This window comes from Macaca mulatta, chromosome 2, assembly GCF_049350105.2.
Source record: "Macaca mulatta isolate MMU2019108-1 chromosome 2, T2T-MMU8v2.0, whole genome shotgun sequence".
Classification (NCBI taxonomy): Eukaryota; Metazoa; Chordata; class Mammalia; order Primates; family Cercopithecidae; genus Macaca; species Macaca mulatta.
The window spans coordinates 81,992,585-82,012,721 of record NC_133407.1 but is presented as its reverse complement, the minus strand read 5'-3'; the positions used below and the strand labels follow the sequence as shown (position 1 = coordinate 82,012,721).

The 20,137-nt window shown below is 38.8% G+C and overlaps 1 protein-coding gene across 3 annotated transcripts in view; it reads right to left on the bottom strand.

Annotated features, from left to right (window-relative positions):
- PRKCI (protein kinase C iota) overlaps positions 1–20,137 on the bottom strand; it is an 85,060-nt gene that overhangs the window by 12,257 nt on the left and 52,666 nt on the right. For 2 of the 3 annotated variants that reach the window (XM_015131633.3, XM_015131632.3), the window contains 8 exons: positions 19,763–19,817; positions 18,142–18,200; positions 12,444–12,620; positions 11,267–11,364; positions 10,553–10,639; positions 8,311–8,446; positions 1,322–1,409; positions 224–349 (listed from right to left, as the gene is read on the bottom strand). In XM_015131633.3, the coding sequence (XP_014987119.1) occupies positions 224–349; positions 1,322–1,409; positions 8,311–8,446; positions 10,553–10,639; positions 11,267–11,364; positions 12,444–12,620; positions 18,142–18,200; positions 19,763–19,817 (826 nt within the window). Of the gene's footprint in view, positions 1–223; positions 350–1,321; positions 1,410–8,310; positions 8,447–10,552; positions 10,640–11,266; positions 11,365–12,443; positions 12,621–16,779; positions 16,959–18,141; positions 18,201–19,762; positions 19,818–20,137 lie in introns of those variants that run through there. The other variant, XM_077991672.1, reaches the window with a different exon arrangement.

Genomic DNA, 20,137 nt, shown 5'->3' with positions numbered 1-20,137 from the left:
GCAGTGAGCTGAGATTGCACCACTGCACTCCATCCTGGGCCAAAGAGTGAGACCTTGTCTCAAAAACAAACAAAAACAACAACAAAACCTAATACAATGAGTCAGAAGTATATTTTCCAGATTATGCTCATTTTTCTTACTCAAAGTAGTAACCTGAGTCACTCTCATTTGTACTCTAGAATAGGTTTTTCTCAGAGAACCTCTGTAAAATACTCCAAATTACCTTGGAAGAGATAATCCTCTGTGTTCTGGTCAGGGTTATCGGAGCTCCCAACAATATCAAATGGAGACCTTCCTGCCATCATCTCAAACATCAGCACTCCAAGAGCCCACCAGTCAACACTGAAACCTTCAGAAAGAAATTTTAAAGCAATAAATTATACACTTTGCATTCTTGAAAGTTAGTAACTGGAGATTTTATCACATAAAGGAAAAAGAAACAATGAAAAAGTAAACTAAATGCATTCCAGCTATCATGGTAGGCATTGAAGATTATAAAAATGCTTCACTTACAAGGGTAGGCACCTAAAAGATAATTTTAAAAATAAAATTATGAGGAAAAAACCTTTCTTTTTCCATGTATGTCTACTTTCAGACTCATGCCCAATATCTAATATTGTGTGTTGAGGATATAATTAAATTGTATTTCAGAGTTATCTCCTTGGTCTTAAATTTGATCTTTTGCTAGCTGATAAAGACCAGTGAAGGACAGTGGATGCAGACTCTGAGCAGCTTTCACAAGTACCACATTCTCCTTTATATCTGCTGAAGGCAGAGGGCCAAAACCCAAAAAGTCAAATGTTTTCTCGGGTGTATCTTCGGGTGCCTGAGATACAGTTAATCTTTCCACCATCTTTCAGATTCCTGGGGGAAATATCACAGGAAGTCTGAAAAATCTTCCAGGGGTTCATGACTCTGGAGTCACCTGGGTGCTGTTCTGAATCCTTGACCTTAGGCGAGTTATTTAATCTTTCTGTATGTCAGTTTCCTCATCTATAAAAGGAGCATTAACAGTACTTACCTCACAGTGTTAAGAGGATTAACTTAGTTAATATATGTAAACTGCTTAGAATAGTGCCTGCTACTGCTTAGTTTTGTCACTAATAAAACATTATTGAGCTTGGTAACCCCAAATACTGTCAAGGTCCCACTGTCTCTGATTTCAAAGTCTGGGGCTCTCCGTGTAGTTTTTAAAAGGATCAAGAATGCTTATATTAATAAGATGATATCAAAATGCATTAGTGTACTGTAATGCAATTGGCACCACATTTAACCACCCATCTAGCAATAGCTAAAATAATACCACCAATTTATTTATTACCATAATCTTCTCCTCTTAAAATTTCAGGAGCAATGTAATTAGGAGTACCACAGAAAGTGCTGGTTGTATCTCCTGGCCGTAATCCTTCCTTTTATTAAAAAGAACAGAAAGAAAGAATGAGATAAAAAATTCTGTTTTAAATTTCCCCTTTCTATTTCACCTATCATATAAGTTCAGCATCTGTAGTGATACATTAAACTCACTAGAACAATTGCCTTTATTATTATTATTATTATTCACAGGGTCTTGCTTTGTCGCCCAGGCTGGCATGCAGTGGCACGATCTCAGCTCACTGCAACCTCCACCTCCTGGGTTCAAGCAATTCTTGTGTCTCAGCCTCCTGAGTAGTTGGAATTACAGGCAGGCACCAACACACCCAGCTAATTTTTGTATTTTTAGTAGAGACAGGGTTTCACCATGTTGGCCAGGCTGGTCTCGATCTCCTGGCCTCAAGTGATCCACCTGTCTCGGCCTCCCAAAGTGCTGGGATTACAGGCGTGAGCCATCATGCCTGGCAACTGCCTTTATTATTAAAATCACAGATCACAACTAAATAGCTTGAAGAAAACCTGTCCTCATTAGATGTTGCTAGAGTTGATTCAATTAAGGTAAGACTTGCATTTAAAATAATTTACATACAAGTTAAAATTTAATACCAAAATTTTAATATTAGTAGAATAAGGCATATTTCATGAAGAAAAGAAGCATTTTAAATCTCACCTCCTAATACAACCATTGATAAGACTACAATATTTTCCTTCTGTTTATTTTTCCTAAGAACACTTTTTTTTTTTAAAGACAGAGTTTCACTTTTGTTGCCCAGGCTGGAGTGCAATGGCACAATCTCAGCTCACTGCAACCTCCACCTCCCGGGTTCAAGCAATTCTCCTGCCTCAGCCTCCCAAGTAGCTGGGATTACAGGCGTGTGTCACCAGGCCCAGCTAATTTTGTATTTTTAGTAGAAAATGGGGTTTCTCCATATTGGTCAGGCTGGTCTTAAACTCCTGACCTCAGATGATCCACCCACCTCGGCCTCCCAAAGTGTTGGGATTACAGGCATGAGCCACCACGCCTGCCCTGTTGATTTTTTTTTTTTTAATTTGCCTTGTGGCCAGAGAATGGTTTGAATATTAGTTCATTGGAATACACTGAGATTTCCTTTATGACCTAATATATGGCCAGTAGCCCATGTGTATTTAAAAGGATATATAATCTTTACATGCAGGGAGTCTCGCTCTCTCTAATGTCTCTCTTCCTTCTCCCTTACTCCACACACCCATATAGACATACATATTCTACATATATATATATATATATATATAAAAGCTCTAGCTTCTTTCCAAATCTTTCTCTGCCTACTGATTTTTAGTATGTGTGATGTATCATTTTCTAATATAGATTATTCTCATATTAACTTTTCCTATCATGATTGGAGATTGTGAAATTCTCATACTAATTTTGTCCTTTTTTACTCTTTGTATTTTGAGACTGTGTTGTTGAGTGTATGCAAGTTTATATTTGTTACAACTTCTTGGTGATTGCCCCATTAATTATTGGGTAGTTCCTTTACTATGCCCAGTGTGTTTTGCCTTAATTTTTTCCATCCTGTAGCTATTAAAATACAGGCCGGGCATAGTGGCTCACACCTGTAATCCCAGCACTTTGGGAGTCCGAGGTGGGTGGATCATTTGAGGTCAGGAGTTTGAGACCAGCCTGACCAACATGACCTCAGGTGATCCGCCCACCTCAGCCTCCCAAAGTGCTGGGATTATAGGCGTGAGCAGTGCGCCTGGCCCTTCCTTCCATTCTTGTCCCTGACTCACCCAGTTCCAGCTCCCTAGAGGCAACCACTATTATGTGGCCCTCCAGAGATATTCTGGGCATGGTGAACATATTTTTCTTCAAATTTCACCCTATTATATATAACACTGCTATAAACATCTAGAATAAATATTTAGTAATATGTTGTGACTCCAAGAATTTTTTAAATGATTTCTAAAAGGGATATTATATGCTATTTTTAGCAATGTGAATATGGTTTTTATTGTTTTCTATTATTGGCAATGGCAGTTCATTCTCATGATAAATGACATGTACTTTCAGTGTACTAGTCAGAGGTAAGAGATGTAGTCTGTTAACTTGTAACAGTTATGCTTAATCATTCACTTGTTGAGTGAATGTTGGAATGTAGGTCCACTTGCTGAGTTTTCTACAGCATAACATAGATGTTATTAGAATTCCTCTGTTGATTAAAAAAACACTTAAAGGCACATCAGTTCATAAAACCACTAAAGGTTTCCACTCAAAAAATCAATGTTCATAAAACATTTCAAACATAACTCTAAAGATATTAATTCAAGTTTTCATCACTATCCTCTGCAATCTTTATAAAGAAATTCATCCAACACTTGCATGAAGTCAAGCTTCAGGTAAGTTAAATGTTGACTCTAAGTCATAAAAGAGCATTCAAACTTTTGGAGGGTGAATGTCTCATAAACTTTCTTTTTTTAATTTTATATATATATAGAGAGAGAGAAAGAGACGGAGTCTCACTCTGTCACCCAGGCTGGAGTGCAGTGCAGTGGTGTGATCTTAGCTCACTGCAACCTCCACCCCACCCTGGGTTCAAGAGATGCTCCTGCCTTAGCCTCTCAAGTAGCTGGGATTACAGGCACGCGCCACCACACCTGGCTAGTTTTTGTGGTTTTAGCAGAGATGGGTTTTCACCATGTTGGCCAGGCTGGTCTCAAATTCCTGACCTCAAGTAATCTGCCTGCCTTGGCCTCCCAAAGTGCTGGAATTACAGGCATGAGCCACTGCACCTGCCCTAGGCAGCTCTTGGGGAAGGGGGAAAGGCAGAAAGGGAGGTAGGAGGACATTTGATTTAAAGACCTACTCAATAAAGATCTCAAATTTATCAAAGACCTGGACTAACTTAATTGAGGATTCCTGTAAGAAATGAAAATGTATAAGAAGCCAATATTATTTTCCAGTAAGGGTAACAAAAGACTAAGAAAGACAAAATGAGAAAAGTCTTTTTTTTTTTTTGGAGATGGAGTCTCGCTCTGTCGCCCAGGTTGGAGTGCAGCGGCGCAATCTCAGCTCACTGCAACAGCTGCCTCCCAGGTTCTTGCCATTCTGCTGCTTCAGCCTCCCGAGTAGCTGGGACTACAAGCACCCACCACCATGCCCGGTTAATTTTTTTGTATTTTTAGTAGAGACAGGGTTTCACTGTGTTGGCCAGGATGGTCTCGATCTCCTGACCTCGTGATCCACCTGCCCTGCCCTCCCAAAGTGCTGGAATTACAGATGTGAGCCACCACTCCCGGCCAAGAGAAAAGTCTTAATTCATTTTTGTGATTATATTTTCTTTCTTTTTTTTTTCTTTCTTTTTTTTGAGACGGAGTCTCACGTTGCCACCCAGACTGGAGTGCAGTGGTGCAATCTCCACTCACTGCAACCTCCGCCTCCCAGGTTCAAGCAATTCTCCCGCTTTAGTCTCCTGAGTAGTCTCCTGTGGTCCCAACAGGTGTGCCACCATGTCCAGCTAATTTTTTGGTGTTTTTAGTAGAGATAAGATTTTACCATGTTGGCCAGGCTGGTCTCAAACTCCTGATCTCAAGTGATCTGCCTGCCCGAGCCTCCCAAAGTGCTGGGATTATAGGTATGAGCCACCACATCCTGCCCATTTTCATTGTTTAAACAATGCAGTAATTCCATTAAAGTTGTTATTTAAAAATAACATTTTAAAATGTTATTAAAATGCATTAGTGTACTGTAAAGCAATTGGTAACCACATTTAACATAACATTTTAAAATAACAACTTGAAAAATACTGAAATGTAAACAGAATCAACGTGTGATGCTACATAACAGAACGATACATAAAAGAATCAGACAACTCTGTATGTTAAGACTTCACCTAATGTTATATTATAAGCATTTTATAGGCATTATAAGCATTGTTATGTCTTTCTGTTTTAGACAGGATCTCACTGTCACCCAGGCTGGAATGCAGTGGTGTGAACACAGCTCACTACAGCCCCAGGCTCAAGTGATCCCCCATCTCAGCCTCCCAAGTAGCTGGGACTACAAGCACAACCAAGGAAGTGTAATTTTCCTATTTTTTGTAGAGATGGAGTTTTGCCATGTTGCCCAGGCTAGTGTTGAACTTCCGAGCTCCAGCGATCTGCCTGCCTCGGCCTCCCAAAGTGCTGGGATTACCGGTCTGAGCCATCATGTGTTACGTATTTTTTATAAACATCTTCAGCCAGGAGCTGTGGCTTGCTTTCCTTGTTAAGGTAACTGGAACAAAATTATCCTCACATAGTAATAAGACAAATAAGTGAATGTATGAACTGCATTCCCCATTCACCTGAGGAAAGTGCCTCCAGAGCCTGGAGATTATCTAAATGCTAACATTATGAACTCCTGGGTTTGACACTAGCCTGGGCAACACAGTGAGACCTCGTCTCTACTTAAAAAAAAAAAAAAAAAGTAAAAATAAAATAAAAATAAAGATCTTCTTAAGTGACTTTATAATATCTATCATAAACTACAATAAAAGTTTTAGTCAGAAATCTCTCTTCATAAACCAAAATATTTACTTGGAATATCCAAGAGGCAGAATTACTGGATCAAAGAACATGGCCATCTTTAGGATTCCTGACAATTCCCCATCAAACTGCTTTTCAAAAGGTTTGTAACAATTTTTTTTTTTTTTGAGACGGAGTCTTGCTCTGTCGCCCATACTGGAGTGCTGTGTGGCACGATCTCGGCTCACTGCAAGCTCCGCCTCCTGGGTTCACGCCATTCTCCTGCCTCAGCCTCCCGAGTAGCTGGGACTACAGGCGCCCGCCACCACGCCCAGCTAATTTTTTTTGTATTTTAGTAGAGATGGGGTTTCACCGTGTTAGCCAGGATGGTCTCGATCTCCTGACCTTGTGATCCGCCCGTCTTGGCCTCCCAAAGTGCTGGGATTACAGGTATGAGCCACTGCGCCTGGCTGTAACAATTTATACACACACCAGTGACATATGCCCATTTCTTTAAACTTTTTTTTTTTGAGACGGAGTCTGGCTCTGTGGCCCAGGCTGGAGTGTGGTGGCGCGATCTCGACTCACTGCAAGCTCCGCTTCCCGGGTTCCCGCCATTCTCCTGCCTCAGCCTCCCGAGTAGCTGGGACTACAGGCGCCGCCACCACGCCCGGCTAATTTTTTGTATTTTTAGTAGAGACGGGGTTTCACCGTGTTAGCCAGGATGGTCTCGATCTCCTGACCTCGTGATCCACCTGCCTCGGCCTCCCAAACTGCCAGGATTACAGGCGTGAGCCACCGCGCCCGGCCCATTTCTTTAAACTCTTATACATACAGACTATTCTAACTTTAAAACCAATATCTCACAGGCCAAAAAAAAAAAAAAAAAAAACTCGTTTTAATTTGTGCACTTCGTATGAAGGTTAATACTCTCCATGTTTTTTGTTCAGTTTCATTTATTCTTGGGGATAAGACTCCTCTATCACTGTCACTTTTTTTTGAAATGAGAAAAAATCCCTCAGGGAAAAAAAATGACACAGAGATCAAAAGAGTATCACAAATATAAGTGATAAGTACACAGGGGTTCCACTCGCTAAGCTTTCTAATTGTTTATGATTGAAAACTTACATAATAAAAATATGTAAGGCCGGGCACGGTGGCTCACATCCATAATCCCAGCACTTTGGGAGGCTGAGGCTGGTGGATCACCTGAGGTCAGAAGTTCGAGACCAGCCTGGTCAACATGGTGAAACCCCATCTCTACTAAAAATACAAAAAAATTAGCCAGGTGTGGTGGCAGATGCCTGTAATCCCAGCTACTTGAGAGGCTGAGGTAGGAGAATTGCTTGAACCTGGGAGGTGGAAGTTGCAGAGAGCCGAGATCGTGCCATTGCACTCCAGCCTGGGGCCAGCAGCAAGAGCAAAACTCTGTCTTAAAAATTAAAAAATTAAAATTAGCCAGGGATGATAGGGCGCACCTTAATCCCAGCTACTTGGAAGGCTGAGGCAGGAGAATGGCTTGAACCCAGGAGGCGGAGGTTGCAGTGAGCCAAGATGGTGCCACTGCACCCCAGCCTAGATGACAGAGCAAGACTGTCTCCAAAAAAAAAAAGAAAAACAAAATTAATTAATGAATAAGTATCATGTGAAAAGTGCGGCTGAATTCTGTACATGAAATCAAACATAGTTTAAGTGAATATTTTATTCTTTAATGCATGCTGAAAAAATAATAAAGTTAAATCTTCGATACAACTAGGTTGTCATATGCCATGTTATTAGCATTTAGATAATCTCCAGACTCTGGAGGCACTTCCCACAGGTGAACAGGGAATGCAATTCACACATTTACATACTGGTTGTTGTTATTACTATGTGAGGATAATTTGGTATCAGTTACCTTAACAAGGAGTAGTTCCTTATGCATTTTGTGGGAAAATATCAGACCTTTAAAATGGAACACTGTTATAAAAAGAATAAAACATCAAGAAATAAAGAAGACATATTCTGAGAGTAACTAAAATTCTTGTTTTATCCTATTATGCTTTATGTCAGATGCTTAAAATTTAAATATAAAAAAGTTTTACTTCTGAGGAAAATCCTGAATGCACTATATAAGATTCACTACTAAACGGCAAAAATTGGAAGGTCATATACAAATGGTTGTGTTAAGCAGTGGAATTGCAGACAATTTTTATTTCCAAATTTTCTTCAATTATATTTCAACTTTCAAAATAAAAAGTTAGGTATAATAAAAAGAAATTAACTCTTATTTTAGTACACATAACACAGAAGATACAAATTTTACAAATGTTGTCTTTGTGCTAGAATTCCACAAAGTTTCTTAAGTAAATTAGCAACATTAGTAATCATTTCCCCATCTTTAAACATGAAGTTATTTTACAAAGACTACTAGCTGCTGAAGACCTTTTAAAATAACTAGAAAATTTTCCTCACCTTACACATGCCGTAGTCAGTGAGTTTAATGTGGCCTTCAGAGTCCAGTAATACATTGTCCAGTTTCAAATCTCTATAAATTATCCCTCGCTCATGAAGATAATTTAATGCTAGACTGATTTCTGCAGAGTAAAATCTAAAATAAAATAAAAAATAAGTCATTTGATTCAACCATATTTAAGTTCTACATTTGTAACCGGAAACACAAAAATTCATATCAAAACATATTTTTTTCTCCCAGTGATTTTAGGAACAAATTTTAAAAAAGAACTGAAGAACCACTTTAAAACATCTGAGCCCAAGACACAATTGTAAAAGTTCCTGTCTAACTTAAACTCACATTTTTCATAAAGCTATTAATTTGATAAGTCTCAAACAGGGGTTCTTAATCTGGGTCCTTGGGTGAACTTCAGGCAGTCCATACTTCTACAACTGGGGGCAAAGGTGTATGCACAAATGTACATGCACTGTATCTACAGAGTCCTCAAAGCTTCATCACTTCTCTAAGGAACCCATGATCCCCCGAGAAGGCTAAGAACCACTGATGGGGTCGAGAATAGAAAGAATACTACGAGTTGACTACTCAAAACCATAAAATCCTCATGAAGATTTTAGAAAAGGAATTAAATGAAAATACTCTACAACTATAAAATTCAATATTAAACGAAGAACTTTAAAAAACTGCTACCAACTCACTGGTGACAACCCAGAACTTCTGGCCTGAATAATGAAAATGGAACGCCTGAGCTGATGTATGGCTGCTTTGGTGGCATATGATCATGATCATGTGTGGAGGGACATAACATACACCTTCGAGCTACTTAATTCTGTGATTCGGGAACTTAAGCCCTTATCCTGGGCTTTCGTCCTCACAGAAGCAAAGATGGTATAAAACCAGAACTGGCACATTAATATAGTAAAAACCAGACTAGCTTTCCCACATTCAACTGAACAAACAAGGAACAAATATTGGCTATGTTTGCAATTCAAAATATCATCTGTGGCTCTGCTAGAAGGGTGACCATTTGATAAGGCATAAATACACAACGAAAATAAATGAACACCAGACCAACAACAAAACCCAAATAAAAAACCCAGCTTGGCCTCAAGATTAGATAAGTACAATTTATATCTTCTTATGAAATTAAAGATTATCACTTTTTGACAAGCAATAATGAAGTAGCAAATTTTCCAAAAGTTTTTAATTTAAATGAAATTTCTAATATTTGTTCCCTGCATGATAATTACATACATACACAAACTCACGTGCTTCATTTTGGCATTACTCTTGTGAAGTAGGAAAGGGTGAGAATTACCGCTGATTATGAATAAGAAACAAAACATGGTACTGATGGATTAAACCTTTTACTCAAGGCCATGATCCCTTCCCACCAATCTCCTCCAACTCATAAACAATTTACAATCTTGTGTATTAATATCAAATTAAGGGCACAAAATTAATATTCAATACTCTTTTTTTTTTTTTTGAGACGGAGTCTTGCTCTGTCACCAGGCTGGAGTGCAGTGGTGCGATCTCGGCTCACTGCAACCTCCGCCTTTTGGGTTCAGGCAATTCTCCTGCCTCAGCCTCCTGAGTAGCTGGGATTACAGGAACCTGCCACCACAACCAGCTAATTTTTGTATTTTCAGTACAGATGGGGTTTCACCATGTTGGTCAGGCTGGTCTCAAAACTCTTGACCTCAGGTGATCTGCCCACCTCAGCCTCCCAAAGTGCTGGGATTAGAGGTGTGAGCCACTGTGCCCAGCCAGAGGGATCATTTAATTACTTTCAAGTATATATGAATAGCACTTTTATCGTGAAAAACTCTCTGAGAGACCACTACAAACCTGAAAAGACTAATTAAGTGTTTATTAGTCTCAATTATTTAAATGGCTGATGCTAAACAGACAAAATATTTGAAAAAGATTGGTTTTAGTAGACTAAAAGTTTCCCTTTTAATACTGTTAACACTTTTCAATTGCTTAGGAAGCACTGTGTGCATGTGTATGTACATGTATGTGTATAAATGTAAAATCATATACACTATAATTGTTTTACACATATATAAGTGTTTTACACTTTCATATATAATGTAAAGTAACTTTTAGCTCAGCCTCTGCATGACTTACGAAGAATTAATTGTAGAAAAATAAATTATTTATCTACTGTTTCAACCACTGCACATAAAAAGCCACAAGGCCCCAAAAAGAAAACAACACAAACAGTAAACAAAAACTCACCTGGCATGTTCTTCAGGAAGTTTTCTTTGTCGCTGCATATGAAACATTAGGTCTCCTCCATTTACATACTCTATAACAAAGAACAATCTAAAACACAGGGGAGAACCCATGAAATCAAGATCCAAAATAAGGTAGTGTAACTTTGCATTTTCAGAAACCATCACAACAGACAGCATTCTCTACTATTTAGCCTTTAAAAAGATGCCAAAATTTTGGTGGAAACAAAGAGTATCTAGGGTACAGAAGATACGGAAGATACAAGAAAGTAAACCAGCATGATAATAATTTCGTAACCGACTACTTCTGTTCTAAAGTAGTACCACTTGCAACCCAGAGTCACTCATTAATATCCTAATTTCAGCATTTGCTAAATAAGTAATTTTTGACTATCAAGGTATTTTTCTTCCTTGTTAAACTCTAGAAAATTTTAAGTCATAAAACTAGAATATTGGGGATATTTAAAAGGTTGGATTTCTATTGCCATAATTATGACATGGCTATTTCTTTTTCTGCCTAAAGTAGGTCATTTCCTAATGCTGATCTAATATCAAACTGGTATCACTGATGTGAGTATTATTAGCAGGAAGTTACAGGCCTAACACTGTTGCGTCCTCCATGATGTCTACTTCATGAATTAGAGCAGGAAGGTTCTAACTATGTAATATGACCAAAAATATGAAGCCCAGTAATCATTCTATTATCTTTCAATCTTACCTGCTTTCTGTCTGAAAGCAAGAATGTAGCCCAACAAGGAAAGGATGATTGGATGCCTGCTCAAACACATGCTTCTCTGTCTGTACCCAATCAATATCCTGTTTTGAAACATGTAAGAAAGCTATGTCAAACTGATATCACATTTAATGATAAATTTGCTCTGAGCAATTCAATGGTTGCAAATGCAATGGTTAACTAGGCTAAATATCAAAACCTTTGATAATCATGAAATGAAAATTTACAAACAAAGAGAAAAATAACACTAGTAAATCTTTCAGTATTATAAAACTGTCTAGGCCGGGCGCGGTGGCTCAAGCCTGTAATCCCAGCACTTTGGGAGGCCGAGGTGGGCGGATCACGAGGTCAGGAGATCGAGACCATCCTGGCTAACACGGTGAAACCCCGTCTCTACTAAAAATACAAAAAACTAGCCGGGCGCGGTGGCGGGCGCCTGTAGTCCCAGCTACTCGGGAGGCTGAGGCAGGAGAATGGCGTAAACCCGGGAGGCGGAGCTTGCAGTGAGCTGAGATCCGGCCACTGCACTCCAGCCTGGGTGACAGAGCAAGACTCCGTCTCAAAAAAAAAAAAAAAAAAAAAAACTGTCTAGAAAAGTTTTACAAAGCTCAAGTATTTCTCCTGATAATAATGTGGTTTGATTTTTGTTTTTCTAAAAAAATCTAATAATAATCAAATTACTTTAAATATCTTATACAGTCTATAAGAAAAGTAAACTGAAATAATATATTTCATTTACTTAGCACATATTTAGAAAAGCAGAATGAGATAATAAAGCACAAACATAGAGGTTTTCTTTAAAATAGTATTCTTGGCCGGGCGCAGTGGCTCATGCCTACAATCCCAGCACTTTGGGAGGCTGAGGCAGGCGGATCACTTGACGTCAGGAGTTCGAGGCCAGCCTGGCCAACATGGTGAAACCCCATCTCTACTAAAAACACAAAAATTAGCCGGGCATGGTGGTGCATGCCTGTAATCCCAGTTACTTGGGAGGCTGAGGCAGGAGAATCACTTGAACCTGGGAGGCAGAGGTTGCAGTGAGCCAAGATTGCACCACTAGCACTCCAGCCTGGGTGACAAGAGTGAAACTCAAAAAAAAAAAAAAAAAAAAAAGAATAGTATTCTTAAGCAGTTTAGAAACAATAAAATACGCAGTGCTTACCTCATCATCATTAACAAGCTCTTTTTTCACAACTTTCATTGCATAAATACGATCTGTTTTTTTTAATCGAACCAATAGTACTTTGGCGTAACTTCCTCTTCCTATTACCCGCAGCAAATCAAAATCCTGGAGACCTAAACTGGATGAAGCTTTGCCACTTTCCCTGGTGTTCATTGCCTGTTGAGAACATTTGTATCAGAGTTATAATGGGAAATGCTTTGCATAGTACATTATATTTCTAACACCTAGTTGTACCTGTAACGATTTAAAGATATTTTCCTAACAGAAATATGTTTTAAGTTCTTAATAGTTTTCAAATGTCATTCCAAACCATATAATCTAACTACCCAGATTATATGGATGAATTTTGAGATAAGAGGGATGGTAATAAGAATAGGTGGGGAGGGAGTTGAAATCACAAAAATATTGAAGGACGTCTTAAAAAGGATATGATAACTTTCAGGTAGAGAGGCAATAGAGATGCAGGAATTTAAAAAACACATTAACCTTGGTGACCAAGAGATTGGGGGTACCACTGACAGGGAACGTCAAGTGTGTGGCTAGGATAAGATTGACAAAGTTACTGGAGAGAACGATTGGATTTTTCATAATAAATTCAGAAATTATAATGAGACATCAAGATGAAAGAGTCTGCTGGAAGCTTGATGCATAAAATGTAAGCTAGTGAGAACGCACATTCAGAGGCGTTTTTGGATGCTATAGACAGAAAACAAGCAAGAAGTAGTTCAGCGAATGGAAGACATTCTTTTCCACAGAATACCAAGGCCCCTCTGGGACGACATAGTAAGCCTTAAAATTCATTCACAACTACAAATGTAAGCTTCTGGCAATTTACAGAGAAGCCTGAAGACAGTCTTTTATTAGATGCCTGCAAAATCATCAACATACAAGGGACCCATGAGAATAAAGTATGAAATCTCTGAAGTGAAGAATACCAAGAAAAGCAAAGAGGAAATTCTGAGAAAGACAAAGAAACCTGCAAGCACAAAACTGAAAGAAGGGTATTAGAAAAACTGAGTGAGAACAACAACTTAAATTTAGAAATAATAATTTGGGCTGCACACAGTGGTTCATGCCTGTATTTCCAGCACTTATGGAGGCTGAAGCAGGTGGACTGATTGAACCCAGGAGTTCAAGACCAGCCTGGGCAATGTGGGGATAAACCTCATCTCTACCAAAAAATACAAAAATAACTGGGTGTTGGTGGTGTGCACTGTAGTCCCAGCTACCTGGGAGGCTGAGGTGGGAGGATCACCTGAGCCAGGGAGGTCGAGGTTGCAGTGAGCTGTGATTGTGCCAGTGCGCTCCAGCCTCTGTGACAAAGTGAGATCCTGTCAATAATAATAATAATAATAATTTGTTTTGGTAACAAGGTGATACGGTTTGTATATTTGACCCCTCCAAATCTCAAATCTCATGCTGAAATGTGATCCCTGGTGGGAGGTGTTTGGGTCACTGGGACAGATTCCTCATGAATGGCTTTGTGCATTCCTGTGTGGTTAATGAGTGAGTTCAGAGTGTGGCACCTCCCCTGACTCTGGTGCTCCCTCTCTTGCCATGTGGCACACCTGCTTTTCCTTTGCCTTCTGCCAAGACTGAAAGCTTCCTGAGGCCCTCACCAGATGCAGATGCTAGTGCAACACTTATTGGTCAGCCTGCAGAACCGTGCACCAAATAAATCGTGTATAAATTACCCAGCCTCAGGTATCCCTTTATTCCTTCCTTCATTTATTTATTTAAGAAAAGTTCTTGCTCTGTCACCCAGGCTGCAGTACAGTTGCACGAACATAGCTCACTGCAGCCATGAACTCCTGGGCTCAAGTGATCCTCCTGCCTCAGTCTCCCAAGCAGCTGGGACTACAGGCATGTGCTTCCACACCCAGCTAATTTTTATTTATTTGTTGTAGACATGGGGTGTTTTGCTAAGTTCCCAAGGCTGGTCCCGAACTACTGGCCTCAAATGATCCTCCGGCTCCAAAGTACTAGGATCATAGGCTTGAGCCGCAACACCCAACCTTCAGGTACTCCTTTGTAACAACACAAAACAGACTAACACACAAGGATAAATAAAGCAGAATGAAAAGAAACCATGTTCGGGCAGGTTAACAAAGAAGAGAATTGTAAGAAAATAAGTCAACATATAGACTTGAAATATGGCTAACTGGAAACTATAAGAGAGAATCAAGTGGAGCAAAAAAGAGCAGAGTAAACTTCACGGACACAATAATAAGGCTGAATGAAATGACAGAAGCCACATAACAGTGAAACGTCATCTTCAAAGGGCCTAAAAGAGAAGAAAACAGCTGACTTAGAATTCTCTATCCTGCAAAAGCAGCTCACAAAGTGAAAGTGAAAAAAAAACATTTTCAGACAAACAAAAACTGAGTAGATCCATCACTAGTAGGCACTCACTAAAGGAAAAACTAAAGTTCTTGAAGGGGAAAAAGCATGATCTCAGATAGAAGAACAAAGATGTAGGAAGGAACGAAAAACAAAAAGGGTAAAATGTGGGTAAATCTACATAAGGAGTAACTGTTTAAAAAAACAAATATACACACACACAGAATTTTAAACTCTGACAATAATAGCACCCAAAGGCAGGAATGGAAGAGGAATGAATTTAAAGTGTGCCAAGCACTGCATTTTCTAGAGAAACAGTAAAAGTGTTATTTGTAATATTTTTTAAATTCAAATTTTATCTTAGAGGGGCTATGTGTGTGTGTTTGTTACATGGGTATATTGCAACCAGGTAGTGAACGTGGTACTGAATAGGTAGTTTTTCAACCCATGCTGCCCCCGCCGCAAGCAGCGTCTGCTGCTCCTATGATTATGTTTCTGTGCGCTCAATGTTTAGCTCCTACTTGTAAGAACATGTAGTATTCAGTTTTCGGTTCCTGCGTTAATTCGTTTAGGATTATGACCTCCAGTACTATCTATATTGCCACAAAACACATGGTTTCATGTTTTCTTTGCCCACTCCACTATTGATGGACTCCTAGGTTGATTCCATGTCTCTGCTATTGTGAACAGTGCAGTGATGAACATACAAGTGCATGTGTCTTTTTGACAGAATGATCTGTTTTCCTTTGGGTACATACCCAGTAATGGGAGACTGCTAGGTCAAACGGTAACTCTGTTTAAAGTTCTTTAAGAAATCTCCAAATTGCTTTCCACAGTGGCTAAGCTAGTTTACATTCTCACCAACAGTGTATAAGCATTCCCTTTTCTCTGCAGCCTCACCAGAATCTGTTGTTTTTTGAGTTTTTTTTTTTTTTCTTTTTGAGATAGTGTCTCACTCTGTCACCTAGGCTGTAGTGGCGCAATCATGGCTCACTGCAGCCTCGACCTTTGGGGTTCAAGCGATCCTCCCACCTCAATCTCCTGAAGAGCTGGTACTACAGGGGGGCAGCACTGGACCTGGCTAATGTTTTATTTTTTTGTAAAGACTACGTTGCCTAGGCTGCTCTTGAACTCCTGGGCTCAAACAATCCTTCCGCCTCAGCCTCTCAAAGTGATGGGATTACAGGTGTGAGCCATCACGCCCAGGTTGACTTTTTAGTAACAGCTATACTGACTGGTGTGAGATGGTATCTCACTGTGGATTTGATTTCTATTTCTCGATAATTAGTGATGATGAATGGTTTTTCAGGTTTGTTGGCTGCTGATAGGTCTTATTTTGAGATATGTCTGTTCATGTCCTTTGTTCCCCCCCCACCTTTTTTTTCTTTCTTTAAACAGTCTTGCTCTGTCGCCCAGGCTGGAATGCAGTGGCATGATCTTGGCTCATTGCAACCTCTGCCTCCTCAGTTCCAATGATTCTCATGCCTCAGCCTCCTAAGTAGCAGGGATTATAGGTGTGTGCCACCATGCCCTAATTTTTTTCTTTTTTGTATTTTTAGTAGACATGGGGTTTCACTACATCGGCCAGGCTGGTCTCAAACTCCTGGCCTCAAGTGATCTGCCTGCCTCTGCCTCCCAAAGTGCTGGGATTACCAATGTAAGCCACCATGCCTGGCCCTTTGCTCATTTTTTAATGGGGTTGTTTTTTGTTTTTAAGTTCCTTATAGATTCTGGATATGAGATCTTTGTTGGATGTATAGTTTGTGAATATTTTCTCCCATTCTGTAGGTTGTCTGTTTATTGGTAGATTCTTTTGGTGCACAGAAGCTCTGTAGTTTAATTAGGTCCCATTTGTCCATTTTTGGCTTTGTTGCAATTGCTTTTGGAGACATAACCAAAAATTCTTTGCCAAGGCCAATGTTGAGAGGGTATTTCCTAGGTTTTCTTCTAGGATTTTTATAGTGTGAGGTCTTACATTTAAATCTTTATTCCATCTTGAGTAAATTTTTGTATATGGTGATAAGGGTCCAGTGGTGACACATGCCTGTAGTCCCAGCTACTTGAGAGGCTGAGATGGGAGGATTGTTTGAACTCAAGAAGTTGAGGTGTAGTGAGCCATCACTGCACCACTGCACGGCTGCCTGTGCAATAATCCTGTCTCACACACACAAAAAAGAAAAAAATTAAAAAGAAAAAAAGACTTTTTCAGACAAACAGAACAAGAAACTAAAACATAACATCAAACAGGTGACTTATAGGTTTCTTCAAAATAATACAGGAGTGAGGGAAGTGAGTAGACAAAATAAGGCTGGCCATGAATTGATAGTTGTTTTAACTAACAATAGATACAAAGGCTTTGTTATATTATTCTGTTTACTTTTATTTATGTTTGAAATTTTTGGCTGGGCACGGTGGCTCATGCCTGTAATCCTAACACTTTGAGAGGCTGAGCTGGGAGAACTGCTTGAGGCCAGGAGTTCGGGACCAGCTTGGGCAACATAGTGAGACTCTGTCTCTACAAAACAGAAAATGAAAAAATTAGCTGGGTGTGGTGGCGCATGCCTACAGTCCTGGCTACTCGGGAGGCTAAGGTGGGAAGATAACTTGAGCCCAGGAGTTCAAGGTTGCAGTGAGCCATGATCACACCACTGCACTCCGGCCTGGGCAACACAGCAAGACCCCAACTCAAAAAAAAAGAAAGATATGGGAAAAAGAAACAGTGTGAACTAAACCTTCCATATCCAGAAATACACAAAAATGAAAAATTAAAAAACAGAAATACAAACATTATGGACATAACTAGAAATGGTTTAAAAGGTTGCTAAGAAGTCAAACTGGGAGTGGAAGGTGTGAGACATGATCATCTTTTTCACTATAAGCTTTTTTCAAAAAACTGATTATTATTGTAATCAAATAATTTTAATTAAGAATTTGTTTTGTTTTAAAAACTGATAAAATAATAGTCAAAAAAATAATGACAGTTAACATGTTTAATCATTTGTTATCTAAATAAGCAATTCAGGCACAAAATGGAAGGGTCTACTACATATTTTAAACAATACTACCAAGTATTTTAAACAGTATCAAATACATTGTGATTTTTAGATTCAGCTATTTTAAAATGAAAATAAGCTATCCCACTAAATTATTTCCTATTTTAAATTAGTGATTTAATTAGTAAATTAAATGAGGACAAAACTCTGGAATCATCACAAATCATTTTTGTATTTCACCATTATGATCTAAAGTCTAAGCAGGTCAATATGTCATACTTTTAAACTCCTGAGCCTTATTAAAACACTAATGACATAATGTACAATAAGACAAATTATCTTACCTCTTTTTCTTCACCAACTTGATCCAAACTCTCATGACTTGAAGGATTGTATGGAATTACTAAAAACCCATTTAAAAAAAAAAAAAAAAAAAGGTACAGGGAGAAAAAAACAGCAACCATTAATGAGTTTGAAATAAAAATTATCTCCTGATTTTTATTTTAGATTTTACTTCTGAATAAATTTCCTTATTTAAAACTGAATACCTGTCCTACTAATAACAAATTGTATGTAAATACAATAGTTAAATCCCAATCTTTAGTGAGGGTAAAGAGAGTAAGCATTACAATCCGGTAGCCAAGTACTGTGTTTAACAAGTACTTGTGTTATTTTTAAAACATTTCTCTTCTTTACAAATTAATCAAACACTTCCTTCTAAATGAATGACTCTATAAGATATGCTTAAACTTTTTACTATGATTAAGACACAGAGATACAGGACCTCTGGTTTTCACTTCTCACTCCATTGTACTCAAAATTTTCCTGATTACCACAATGGTCAAGTAAAGAACAGACAAGAATGGAACTTCTACTTCTTAAAGCTACTTGGGGCAAAAAAACACAGCCTACATTTCATAGAGCTGATCCTTCTATGACTAGGAGATTGCATCTTGTCTTTCCAGAAAAACTCCCTTGTTTTCCCTTTCTTGATTTAGTCCAAAGAAGATCATGCTGTTCTACCTCCTTTCACTGCTCTCCAAATTTCCCAGATACGTGTTTAAGGTTTTGTACCTATCTAACATTTTCACTTATACCATCTTCCTGGAATTTCCTATATTGCATCTCTCTATCTTTCACCTAATTTCTACTTCTGATAATAAAGCTTTTAATAAAAACAAGTCACTTCGGCTGGGCGCAGTGGCTCACGCCTGTAATCCCAGCACTTTGGGAGGCCAAGGCGGGCAGATCACCCGAGGTTAGGAATTCGAGACCAGCTGGCCAACATGGTGAAACCTCGTCTCTACTAAAAATACAAAAAAACTAGATGGGCATGGTGGCATGAACCTGTAATCCCAGATACTCGGGAGGCTGAAGCAGGAGAATCACTTGAACCTGGGAGGTGGAGGTTGCAGTGAGCCAAGATCGCGCCACTGCACTCCAGCTTGGGTAACAGAGCAAGACTCTGTCTCGAAAGAAAAAGAAAAAAACAAGTCACCTGAACACAGTCAACATGGGTCACAAAATCAGCTTCATGGTTTTCATTATGGAAAAAAACTGAGTTTGCTGAATTTAAAGGAGTCTCAAAAGAAATTTATGTGAACTAGAAAAAATAGTCATCTGTTGTGGTTTACGTAACTTTTTTGTTTTTTTTTTTAAGTAGAGACAGGGTATCCCTATGTTGGCCAGGCTGGTCTTGAACTCCTGGGCTCAAGGGATCCTCCTGCCTCTACCTCCAAAGTGCTGAGATTATAGGTGTGAGCCAACATACCCAGCGCACAGTTGTCTTTTAAAAATGCCAAATGTGTATGTTAAATTGTGTGATTTTACCACAGCGAAATATATGTATTTACTTTTAATTGGAAAGAAATAAATGTTGTTAAACTTGGGTAAGAGAGTCACCTAAGTAAGTCTTTACATGCTACTCTGTGAATGAACAATGGGTTGTGCCAGTACCGCTCTTACCTGTCTGTGCATGGTCAGAATGCATGGATGACTGATCCATGGGCATCACTGGTTCCTACAAACATTTCCAAAGACACAGTAACTCAGTGGAGTACCTCTATTACACCCAGAAACAACACTATTTCAACAATACACAGCATATTAAAATTTAATTTTGAAAGAATATAACTTAAGTGAGAATTATATTTACTCTTAATTTTGTTTTATGAAACTATACAATACTGCTATGAATGAGGTAATGTTAGTCACATTTTACAGAAAAGAAAATACAAAACTAATTTCAGACCACCAATTAGAAATCAAATTAAACTGCCATATATTCTGCTTTGTTTTTCTTCAACACTACCTATTCTTCCTTCAAGCTCCACTTCAAAT